This window comes from Zophobas morio, unplaced genomic scaffold (genome assembly GCF_036711695.1).
Source record: "Zophobas morio isolate AGI-343-1 ecotype UQ-CSIRO unplaced genomic scaffold, CSIRO_AGI_Zmor_V1 ptg000023l, whole genome shotgun sequence".
Classification (NCBI taxonomy): Eukaryota; Metazoa; Arthropoda; class Insecta; order Coleoptera; family Tenebrionidae; genus Zophobas; species Zophobas morio.
Window position 1 is genome coordinate 11,519,956 of NW_026972128.1, and position 12,379 is coordinate 11,532,334.

The window sequence follows — 12,379 nt, forward strand, 5'->3', positions numbered from 1 at the left end:
ACATTTGCCCTGATCAGTTATGATTCTAAACGGGGCACCAAAAATGTAAGTAAACTCTTTTAAACACTGGACGGCCACGTCTGCTGCTCAAGAATGAATCTTTTGTAATAAAACAAATTTAGAAAAGGCATCGATAATAACAAACACATACTCCTTTTTATCGCTCTGTCCAGTGAGTTTTCCCGAGATATCAATGTGCACGGTATGCCATGGTTGAGAAATCTTTGGAATTGGATGCATCTGAACCTGTGTTTTTCCAGTTTTGTTCTTGGATACTTTACACATTAAACAATTGTCAACAAATTTTCTCACTGTTCGCGACATTTTGGGAAACCAGTACAGCTCATAAATTTTGTCAAGAGTTTTTTTTTCCAGCCTAAATGTTTTAGATTTGTGTGCACATGATTAATAACAGACCAAATCATGGAATGCGGAACAATCGGCAAATAATGACAAGAACGGTTGCGTTGAATTTTACGGTACAGCACATTATTACGTACGTCATAGGTTTTGGCAAGATCAGGGTTAAGTTGATCAGATTTTAATGCGGTTGTAAGTTTAGTTAATTCGTCATCGCGTTGTTGTGCCGCCGCGAGCCAGTCCCGATGTAGGTTAAGTGCCTGAGTGTGATAAATTTTATTACACTGGGTATTAACACGTCGTCGATATACGCAACAGCAAATTGATTTCGTACCTCACCAAGAGCTTTGTCTCTTACGATTTCACGCTCTACTGGGGCCAACCGATATGGTCTCCTTTGTACTACCTTGTTAGGATCCTTTAGACGTATGTAAGACGAATTTTGGCCAGATAGCGGCTTTAGCGCAAACTATCAACAAATATTCATTATCAATGACGGTCAAACGGCTACAGCCAATTGCAAACTACAGATTCACTCACCCCTACATGTGACGCTCTAGTACAGGTCCGGCCTCGCGACAATTCGGCCCCAATCATGACTATGAAAACAGACACACCTGACTTATCCGTCGCCAATGACCAAGAATGGGGCCACTCACCGGGGGGTCTCCACCCCCTAGCCCACTCCTTGTCGATCAGCGGTTCCAACTCACGGCGTCGTCTTCAGCGCGCAATCTTCTGGTGATGTTGTCGAGTTACCTGTAATCGCCCTAGCCGTACAGTTTGGGATGTACTGCCCGCCCACAGCCCCCCTCAGAAGGAGCGCTGTCTCGGCCAAAGTGGAGAGGACACCTCCACGTCCATACGTCACTAGGTTTCCTCCAGAAACCGGGCTAATCTCCCAACCTAACCAGCAAACGTATTCTCTGTTGCATTCGGTTGCCACCACCGCCACCACCGGTCGGTCAACAGCCAGGACACCCCTTTCACGGCTTTCGCCAACCTGCCGTGTCATGAGCCAAAGGCGCCCCACCTGAGTACGCCCTCAGTGCTCAGGTACATACCATGGTATCTGCCGGAGCTTTTACGCGTTCACATTACTCTCGTGGCCCCAGGTTCACCGTAACCTGCCACCTTCTCTTATCAACACCTTAACACCCAACTCTTTGGGCTTAACACTCAACCCGAGTCCGGCCCTGTCACCACACAGCTGGGCCTTCACGCCCACCGCTATTTTACACACTTTCACGGACTCTGACTAACTCGGACTAACTGCCCTCAAAATGCACCCTCTGCATCTGAGATGTGTCTTCAGTGGGGGTTAATTATTAAAACTGATTGGTTTGTCGCCTTAAAGACCTGCACTAAAAATTCCGCTTACACGTATTACTAAATTACCTGTTGTTACTCGGCTTGAAGGGGCTCCATCGATAAAATTATTCTAGTACTTGTTCAACAGGCTTATTAACTTGTCTTTATCAGTACCGGTCGCATCAGTCCGAATGTGGTCCGAAGTAATCACTGCTTTTTGACAACTTTGAACTTGTAACTCGCGGGATAAAAATAAACCAGTTGAGCTATAATTAACACTAATCCTTTGTTCGACCAAATCATTTCCTAATATAACTTGGGCGGAGATGAAATCATCTGGTACGACAAAAAATAATATGTCAACAAAAAGACCTTGAATTTCGATTCTTGTCAAAATTTGTTCAGAATAAACGAAAGAGCCGCTGCCTATGCCCTTTAAGTTGGTAATCTTACAAATTCTTTTACCGCAGAAGCGGTCGGCTACACTCCTTGTAATTAAAGAACAATCGGAACCCGTATCAAACAGAAAAGGAAAGGTCTCACCGCTTCCAAGTTTCAGCTGTCCCGTCTGCGCCATCGTGCAGAGATTGACCCGCTTTTCAGGAACTTCCCTTTTGCTCTTTGGACATTTTGTTGATATGTGTCCCTCTTTTTCCGCAAGTAAAACAGGTGACAATCTTGGACTGGTAATGTGTACTCGTACTTGCAGTGCTCCTTTCCGCATTTGTGGCAATTTCCGGTAAAACGGACAAACTTTTCAGGCTTATGTGGTGCAAGCGGAGATGAGGCGCGGTGCTTCGAACCGGTGTGTTGACCGGAAGGAAATAGCATCTGGCGCTGATCTCATCTACCCTGCAGCATCGCGCACATAGATTTTGCGTCTGTTGGATGCTCTTTCTGGTAGGCACTACCCACAAACTCATCCCGTCGGGAGCCAAAGTAGCATGCAACGAGAACTGCGAACGCTTCATCACTCTCCCGGTTTTGCAAAAGGTTTAATGTAACCCGCATGGAGTGCAGCATTTCCTCGATCAACGGCGAGTCTTGTTTCATGTCACGTCGTCCGGTGACAGCTTCCGAAAATTGTTGCAACAGATCGACTGGTTTGCAGAAAATGGAGAGAAATTCCGCTTTCAACGCCTCCCAGTTCTTTTCGGTGGGCTTTGCCGAAATGAGCCCACTGGCTGCTTCGCCTTGTAAAGTATTCGAAAGGCCCATAACCAAAGCCAGCTGGTCGGGCTGATGTTTCGCCACACATAAATCCACGATAGCGGTTCATCCCTCGGGATCGGCAAACCGAGAGGTTGGATCACATGGTGGAAGTTTGACCTCGCCAGACCGTGTCACTACTGTCTGCGGTGAGGAAACACTCGGCGTCGTGGTCACAACCGGGGGTTGATTTTGAAATCTTTTGGGAGGCATTCTGGCACGCACTTGTAGCACTTTAATCCCACTTCTGATGTCGGAGCCTTTATTAAAAAAAAACGAATTTTTTGGGCGCTCAGGGTCGTACTACAAGCACTTTGTGGAACTTCGCGATCCGACGTGACCGGGCCTCTCTTTCTCACTGCCCCCTTGTCCCGCCGTTCCGCGCGTGGGAGAAACCCTTTCCCCCTCGTGTTCCTGCTCATTACCATATATGGCTATATGTCCGTCGACCTTCAATATTGTTTATGGTTCTGGGAATCACACAACACTTTGTGGCGCCACCTATGACGTCTAACGTCTTGCTTGTATGTTTGGTTGCCTACGCCACAGCCACAATGATCACCGTCGCCGACATATATTTTGACTAAAAATTTATTATGCTCTTTCTAACCTTAAAATATCTGCAAGATTTCAAAGCATTTGGTTTTGTAGATTCCAAATTAAATGTCAAAATGTTGTTTTCTAATTTTGTTTTTTTTTTTTTTCAAAAATCTGGACGTTTCGGGTAAAATCTCAATTTGTATTCAAAAAGTACATGTGTAAGATGTTATTTGGTACAATTTAGAACCCAATTACTATCTACAATTTTGCCGTGACGTCATCACATTATTGGTGGGATGATTAGGCAAATTTTGGTTAGCGTTTTACCATCTACATGATATACCTAATATAAATACAAAATTTGACAACAATCGGCCCAGTACTTTCGAAAATTATCTGTATAATAAAAATTCGGGACGGCAGACAGACGGACAGACAGACAGAAACGGGAGACCTATTTCTTCGTCCTCTAGAGGACATGATAGGTCGAGAAAATGCAAAAATAGAGAGTCGGCCGACGGACTCGATTACATTACATACTTCCTTTGCTCATGCTCGGGAAGTTAAAATTGAAAAAAACAGAAAAAATGAAAAATTGAAAACTCGAAAAATGCATATTGAAAAAATGATAAAACAGAAAAAATGAAAAATGGAAGAATTGAAAAATTCTAGCCAAAAAACTACAGAAGTGTTGTTTCCGCTACTGGTTTCTGATAACCTCTGTAAAATTAATACAGAGGTTATCAGAAACAAAAATTGCAAAAATATTTATAATTTTTCAAAGAAGTGGGATTTGTTGGGCTACATTTCAGGGGCGAGGGAGTCTTGTCGAAATAACCTTCGACCAATTTTTTTTTTAATTTATTGAATATCAAGTTAAAATTAAACCAGATTTAAACTTTAAACTTATTCAAACTTTAATTAAACATCACTTCCAATTTACGTTAAGAAACCCAGTGAAAAAACATGAATTTAACTGACGTTGATCTTCGGACAGAACAAGCAGCTGCTCATGCTACGGAAAGTCATATATTTTATTTCTGTCCGTTTTCGTAAGAACATATTTTACTTCTGAATTTTTTGCACACGAGCACTTTATTGCATTCTCGTTTTACGCACAAGTATTCGGTACAAATTTTTTATAACTTTTACAGTTTACATGATGAAAAAATATCCACATATTGCGTTTATGTAAGGTTCACTGAAAGTTTGGGACGCCCACCATTTTTCCTGAGCGTTTCTTTGGCTACTTAAATTGCATTATTAAAAAAGTCTAATCAATATATTTTCAAACTGAACGAGAAGAATGTTTCTTTTTAAAAACTTCAGAACAAATATTTCTGAATAAATTCCATTTATACAAAATATTTCACACGGCTATAAGAAAACTGTTTTTTTTTTTTCTCAAAGCATTTCAAGCAGAAGTTTTCGTAACATTATTAAATTCACCACTACAACCTCCACGACACCCGGAAACCCTTTTTAAATGTTACATGTAGTACCCTCCTTTGTTATTGAAAACACAGTATTTACAAGTCTTCTTCAACATTATCAAACCTAAATACTTCGGACAAAAGTTTTCCCTCGTGTGTTAAATTTCTAATACACCTTGCAGGATTGATATCACTTTTGATATTTCCCCTGTGACACTTTTTTATTCCTGTGTTTTTCCACATACGTTAGAATGCACGTTTCGTGAAAACATCCACCTGTGTGTTTCATTTCTCACAATGATCCTGTCATCATAAATACTGCCAAGATAAATTACCTATCTGCGAGCAACACTGACAGCAGACTTACCTAAACTCCACAAATCCTTGATGCAGTAAGAGGGCCATAAAATCGCCGGCCATGTCGTCCCTTTCTCCCGTCAAAAAGAAAATTCCGTCGTAGGCCTCCGGACGCAGCTCCAGGCTAACTTGGACGTGCTTGTAGGCGCCACGAAGGGCCGGAAATGCCAGCCAACTTGATCCCGTGAACCGCGGCGACCGGATTTCCATTTCTGTTCACGAGAAAAATAAATAATACAAGGGAATATAGACACCGATATGGGTTTATGGGGCAAAATCAATCGAAGAGAAAATGCCGCTCTCGATTGATTCATGTTATGTGAACTACCTGTAGCGTAAAATGAAATACGGTGCCCGTAGATCATAACTGTGTGCTGAATAAAAAATAACAAGTTTTTGTAGTTCTGTTGGAACTTTTAAAATTCAATTTAAAAAAGGTTTTTTGTATTATTAAAAGTGACAACTTTTGCAACCGAAAGGCCACTTTTTACTGAGGAAAATATTGGTTAAAACGCTCACTTTGATGTTTCCGTGGCGTTTTACAATATATAGAATACGTAAATGTAGATCTCCCTTTTTTTGCATATCTGTTGAAAAATTAAGTATGTAATATGTATATAAATTCCTGTCAGATGATTTCATTGGCAACCGTATATTTATGTAGTAATTCACCTAAATTTTTCAAAACTTCGAATTCGAATAAAATTCATCATTTTGCTCCTGCCATCTTTGACCCGGGTGGATAATTTTTAGTGTGGCTCTTTTTTAGTTTCGTGCGATGTACTTTGACGGATAACAAGAGTTTGGATGCAAATTTAGTCCGCAGCCGCAGTAAATATAATTACGTATTTAATACAATTTTGGAAATTTCTGTTTCTTAAAAGAAAACTGAGGGCAAGCAGACCCTGGACTTTATGTTGAAAATAAGCGGATTATACGGGTCACTAAAACATCTGGTGGCTTTGTAGACACCGTAATGATGTGACTCCTCACATATTTTCGTTTGTTTCGTTGAGTGGCATTTACTTCTTCGTATTTATTTATCAAAAAGATTTTTTTCTGAACTTTTGTAAAACGAGTAATGAAATATCTGCTTGCTAAAAATTTTGAAAGTATTTTGCAAGTCTGTGATAAAAAAAATTGGTCGAAATATCGCCAGAACTTCCCTTACCACTAGGGATATTTGTTTTCTGATAAACTCTATAAAGTAAAAACCAGTGGCTTAAATATCACTCACTCCCGCAGCTTTTTTTATTTCAATTCTTCATTAATATACATTTTTTGTTTCGTCAGTTTTTCTATTTGCAATGTTTCGATTTGAGTTTCTGGAGCTTTCAGTTTTTAATGTTTCAGTTTTTCGATTAAAAATTTTTTGTTTCGGTTTTTATTTTCTTTTTTTTTCAACTATTCGATTTTTCAATGTACGATCTTATAATTTTTTGTTTGCTCAGTTTAATTTTTTTTTAGTTTTTCATTTCTTCAATTTTTCGATTCTTTAATTTTTCATTTCAATGTTCTCATTTTATAGTTTTTTCAATGAAAAATTTTTCAGTTTTTGATTTTCTTCAATTTTAGATATTTCAGTTTCCTGAGTTTTCAATTTTTCGTTTTTCTAATTTTTGAATTACAATTTTTCTAGTTTTCATTTTAAATATGTAATAATGATAACTATTTTTAAAACTTTTCATTTATTCAACTTTTCAACTTTTCGAATTTTAATTTTTCAATTTTTCGAATTTTAATTTTTCAATTTTTCTTTCAATTCTTCAATTTTCTTTTTCTTCGAATTTTCGATATGCAATTTTTCGTTTCGGTACTTCATTTTCATTATTTTTACAATTTTTCAATTTTTCAATGTTATAATTTTTTGTTTTTTCTATTTAAATTTTTTGAATAATTCGTTTTTCAATTTTTCAATTTTTCATATATATTGTTTTGTTTCTCTCAATTCTATAACATGCAACTCTGAGTTTTCATTTTTAAATTTTTCACTTTGTCGATTTTCCAACTTTTGGATATTTTAATTTTGCAATTTTTCGATTCCTTAATTTTTCATTTCTTCAATTTTTCGGTTTCCACTTTCACGATTTTTTACTATTTAATGTTTGTTTCAATTTTAGATATTTCAGTTTCATAATTTTTCAGTTTTTCGTTTTTTAATTTTTGATTTGCAATTTTTCTAGTTTCTTTTAAATAAATGGTAATAATTTTTAAAACTTTTCACTTTTTCAGTTTTACGACTTTGGAATATTTTCATTTTACAGTTACTGGATTTTCAAACTTTTTCATTTATTCGACTTTACAATTTTCGATTTTTAATTTTTCATTTTTTCGATTCTTCAATTCTGCCTTTCGGTACTTTATTGTCATTATTTTTACGATTTTTCGAATTTTTAATGTTTCGATTTTATAATTTTTTGTTTTTTCAATTTTAATTTTCCCACTTCCTCGTTTTTCAATTTTTCGATTTTTCAACTTTTAGATTTTTTAAGTTTTTGTTTTTTCATTTTTAGACTTTTTAGGTTTTCATTTTTTTCGGTTTTTCGTTTCTTCAATCTGTTATTTACATTTTTTTCTATTTTTCATTTTAATCATATAATAACTCTCATTTAAATTTTTTTTCACGTTTTCAATTTTACGATTTTGGGTTTTAAAACTTTTTCATTTATTGCATTTTTCGATTTTTAATTTTTCAATTTGTCGATATTTAATTTTTCAATTTTTCGATATCTTAATCTTACGGTTTTTCGATTTTACAATTTTTTTTTCAGTTTTTCGATTTTTCAGCTTTAATTTTTCAACTTAAATGGAAAAAATGCAAAATTGTGAAACCGAAAAATTAAAAATGAAAGATGAAAACGTATAAAATGAAAACTTAGACAGGATGGACAATAAAAACATTTTACAGAGGTTCAAGCAAAAAATAATAATAATAATAATAACTAAATTAAAGATCGCAAAAAATCGTAAAATGGAAAAACTTTAAAATTGGAAAATCGAGGAACTGGAAAATCAAAGATTGAAAATTTGAAAAATTGAATAAATCAAAAATTGTAGTCGAAAGAGGATATGTAAAGACGAAAAATTGTAATATAAAATCGAGAATATTAAAATTAAAAATCGGGAAAATGAAAAATAAAAATCAAGAACTTCAAAAATTAAAGCAACGAAATATTGAAAAATCAAAAAATTTTAAAAATCGATTTTTTTTAAGGGAATAAACGAATAAATTTTGATTACGATAACCTTGAAACGTCTGCAAGATTTCACACATTCGCTTTTGCAGTTTCAAAGTTAAATTAGAAAATGTTGTTATACGATTTTTGTTATTTTTTTCAAAAAATTTGTATGTCTAGGGTGAAAACTCAACACGGATTCATACATCACAGTATCTCAATGTATAACTAAATTTTGGATAAAATTGGTCCAGTAGATTCGGAGATTTCGTGTCTAATAAAAATCGACTCAGACGCCAGACAGGCAGACAGACAGACAGACAATAGACAGAAACAGGACGCCACTTTTTTCGTACTCTAGGGATCACGAAATGTCGAGAAAACATGAAAGTCGCCCGATGGATTTGATTACTGTTCTAATAAGTAACATATTTGTTTTTGCCGTTTGGTTATTATTATTATCAAACAATTTAAACTTTTTCAATGTAAATAATTATCTCTGAAACTCTTTTATTACTTCTGAAACTGGGGGAACTCCTGTTACAGATATTTTCTCGTGTGAGGTGTGATATACAATTATTGTAATATGAGAAAATTCATCATTATCATAGAATTTCAAAAAACAAGAATAATAAACTACAAATAAAAACAAAATTTAAGTCACAATTCGTGAAGTAAAGTATTTTCCATTTTAACACAAGCCACTTACTTGCACAAATACTGAAAATTCGAAAGGCGGCAATTGAGCAAAAAAAAAATAGGTAAACATAAAAATAAACTCCGAACATGACAGCAATATTGTTACAATGTCGTGTAAACTTTATAACCCCTATAGCTCTATAACTTTATTGTGGCAAGTGGAACACAAACAGATTTTATTCAATCGATTTTGTTGCCGAGAAAATATGATGGCGTCTTGGCTTTGGTGTGACAGTGTTTGCATTCAATTTTCCAACAATTTTCAAGATCTTATATAAACGTGTCGTAAACCCCTCCAAATAACCGCGCACGCACTTTGTACTTGACACTAATCGTACACTTTTTAATCCAAAATTTAAAATTGCTAGCCAGCGAAAAAGTGTCTCAAGAAATTTTCCATTTCCATGTCTGCGACCCTATTCTCCTTCATCCATCCTTTCCTAATAAAATCTTATTTATTGTACACTTGACTTTATTCGCCGCCAACTTTTTTCTGGAGGGAAAATTTAATTTTCTATTCAGGGTGAAGCCGTATGAATTTATTTAATACAAAGGGTTGGATTTGCCAAAAAAAATCGGACAACAATTACAGAGATTTATTGTTGATTTTAATCAAAAAGGCGGTTTATAAGCGGCGAAGTTTTATTGATTCAATCTTAAATTGATAAAATTGATTTCGAAATGTTTTCATGGATCTCTGGGGAACGTGAAGCGGAATAAATAAAGCCGAGTTAGGCATTGCCACTGTTGTTGTAGGTAATTCATAATTCCCCTATTCTCGACGAGTAAATAATCGGTTACTGCTTTCATGTAACTCATGGTAAATAATGGATGTACACTGGACGAATTTCGTGGTTGCGTAAGCGGAATTCGAGTGTACCACCGCTCTTTCATTTAATCCCTAATGACTAGAGGGGACTCGGATCGATGTGCATTATTGTTGAGTTATTGCTCATCATTACGTTATTACTAAATATCTAGGGGAACTTTTTCATTTTCCGCTTTTCCGAAACTGAAAATCGTGTTAACAAGTGGTAAGTTAATTAATTTCAGTAATTTAGCTTCAAAGAGTTCGCACTGTTTACTGCTATTAAATGTTTTCACCTCAAAATCACTTTATGTTGTTCGTGATAAGTACCAGATTGATAAATGTGTAAATTAAACACTGTAAAACACAACATTAATTGTTATACAACATTTGAATTGTTCTAAATATTTAAGCAAACGATAATATATGAACCCAGCTTACGTTGTACAGATGTTGAATTTCTCATTGTTGCTATATGGTCAGTCACAATACTTGAAAACAAAATTGGATTAGTAGATTAGTTCACTGTGTGAGAGGAAACTTCAATGTCAAATTAATGTCATAAATGTGGCAAGAAATTTACTATATTTTCGACAAGACAGACATACCGATAGACAGACAGACGGAAATGAGTCGAAGGTTATTTCGACAGAATTTTCCTCACTATTGAACTACAAGTCCAACAAATCCTTTGAAAAAATACAAAATTAGATTTTGGGATGTTTCTTTTGTGACAACTTCTATAAAAGTATAATTCAGCATCATAAAAAACACCCCGCAACCCATGCGCTGTGGAAGCACAATTTCTTGAAATTTGCGCTTCGAGGTACGAACTATATAAAATATAGTTAAAGCAAATAACCTGTCCTCTCAAGCTTAGCTTCAAGTGTTTATGCTTATACATCGAAAGAATGTCACGTAGAAATTTGTTTTAATTTTGTGATGACGTCATCAATATTTTTGCAAGGAGACGTATATCAATATATGCAGTGTAATACTAATAATAAAATTATGTACTGTATTAGCAAATTTTCGGGTGAATGGACTAAGTCAATTTTGATTTAATTAATAAAATAAACTGCCTCATTGATTAAACTTTTGTAGTTAGCTTGTATAAGTAATTCTAAAAACTATGAGTGCATTGATGCACATTTCATAAAGGATTTATTAGGAAAAAGTTTAGCATGACCTCATCAATAAACGAATAAATTTTGATTAAAGACCTTAACTTGTAAAGTATTGTTATACAGTTTTGATTTTTTTTTTCCAAAAATTTGTATGTCTAGCGTGAAAACTCAGAACGGGTTCATATATGACAAATGAACGAGTATCTTGTCTCAAAAAGTAAAAACATATAAATTTTTATAAATTTTGGAGATGACGTCATCCCATTTGTGATGGGAATGATTAGCCAAGTTTTGATTATCTTTTTACCATCTACATGTTATTTCTAACAGACATACAAAATTTGGCAACAATCGTACCTAATAAAAAGCGACACAGACGCCAAACAAACAGGCAGGCGGAAACGGGAGACAATTCTTTTCGTACTCTAGGAGTACTTATATAGTGGGGCTCCTAGGCCAGGTCAAATGAGGTCAAACTGGCTTAGTAGCCCCACTACTTTTTATCGAAGGTTTGTCATCTCCTTGTGCTCAGTCGACCTGACTCCCAGTTCGGCACGGTCGTGTCTTGCTCAGACTCGAGTTTTCTTCCTACTATTATCTCATCATATAGTCATAGGAAAGTACTGATTTATAAATAAGACGATTTAGTGTATTCAGGTTGGCTGAGCCGCTTAAGACGTCAGATTTAAGCTCTGATTTTCGAAACAGACTGTGGCTTCGAATCCCACACCTGGCAGTTTTTTTTTTATCAATTGATAAATTATATACTAAATAAAACAGTTAAGTGTAGTCGAGTTGGCCGAGTGGTCTAACACGTCAGCTTCAAGATCTGATTCTCGAAAAAGAGCGTTTTGCCTAGATCAGCGCGAAAAATTCGAATTATCGGTCATGAAACATTGAGAAAACATGAAAGTGGCAAGTCGCCGATGGATTCGTAAAAATATTAACTATATTAACTATATTATCCATAGTTTGAATGTCATTAATACATAGTTTTTAGATATACGTAAATAATTTACAAATGTCAAATGTCCCAACCTCATATTGTAGTCACAGTACAATAAGTTAATTCGAGCTGTTTGAATTAATAATGAAAATGCAAGGTAGAAAAAATCACAATTTTTGGACAGTAGAGGAATTTAATGCAGTTAAAATTAACAATAAATTTGCTGTTGTTTGTAAAGCTTAGTCGACAATACTTTTCATAAGACGTATGGCGAGAGAGAGGACACATGACAATATCCATTTTACGTCTTACGATAAACCAATCAGAGAACACTGGCAGATTACAAACGAACAACATAAGGTTATGTTAAATGTCTTTTTCGTAATCTACAATGGTGAAAACGAAAGGTTTTG

The 12,379-nt window shown here is 35.3% G+C and overlaps 2 protein-coding genes across 2 annotated transcripts in view; both read right to left on the reverse strand.

Annotated features, from left to right (window-relative positions):
• LOC135134368 (pikachurin-like) overlaps nt 1–12,379 on the reverse strand; it is a 147,632-nt gene that overhangs the window by 63,937 nt on the left and 71,316 nt on the right. Inside the window, exon 4 of the mRNA XM_064063022.1 lies at nt 5,221–5,422. Coding sequence (XP_063919092.1) covers nt 5,221–5,422 — 202 coding nt within the window. The remainder of the gene's footprint in view (nt 1–5,220; nt 5,423–12,379) is intronic.
• On the reverse strand, nt 2,437–2,889 carry LOC135134387 (uncharacterized). The gene is made up of 2 exons (XM_064063049.1): nt 2,583–2,889; nt 2,437–2,523 (listed from the first exon to the last, which is right to left on the reverse strand). Exons 1-2 carry the CDS (start codon nt 2,887–2,889, stop codon nt 2,519–2,521), a joined length of 312 nt encoding a protein of 103 aa, XP_063919119.1. The 3' UTR covers nt 2,437–2,518.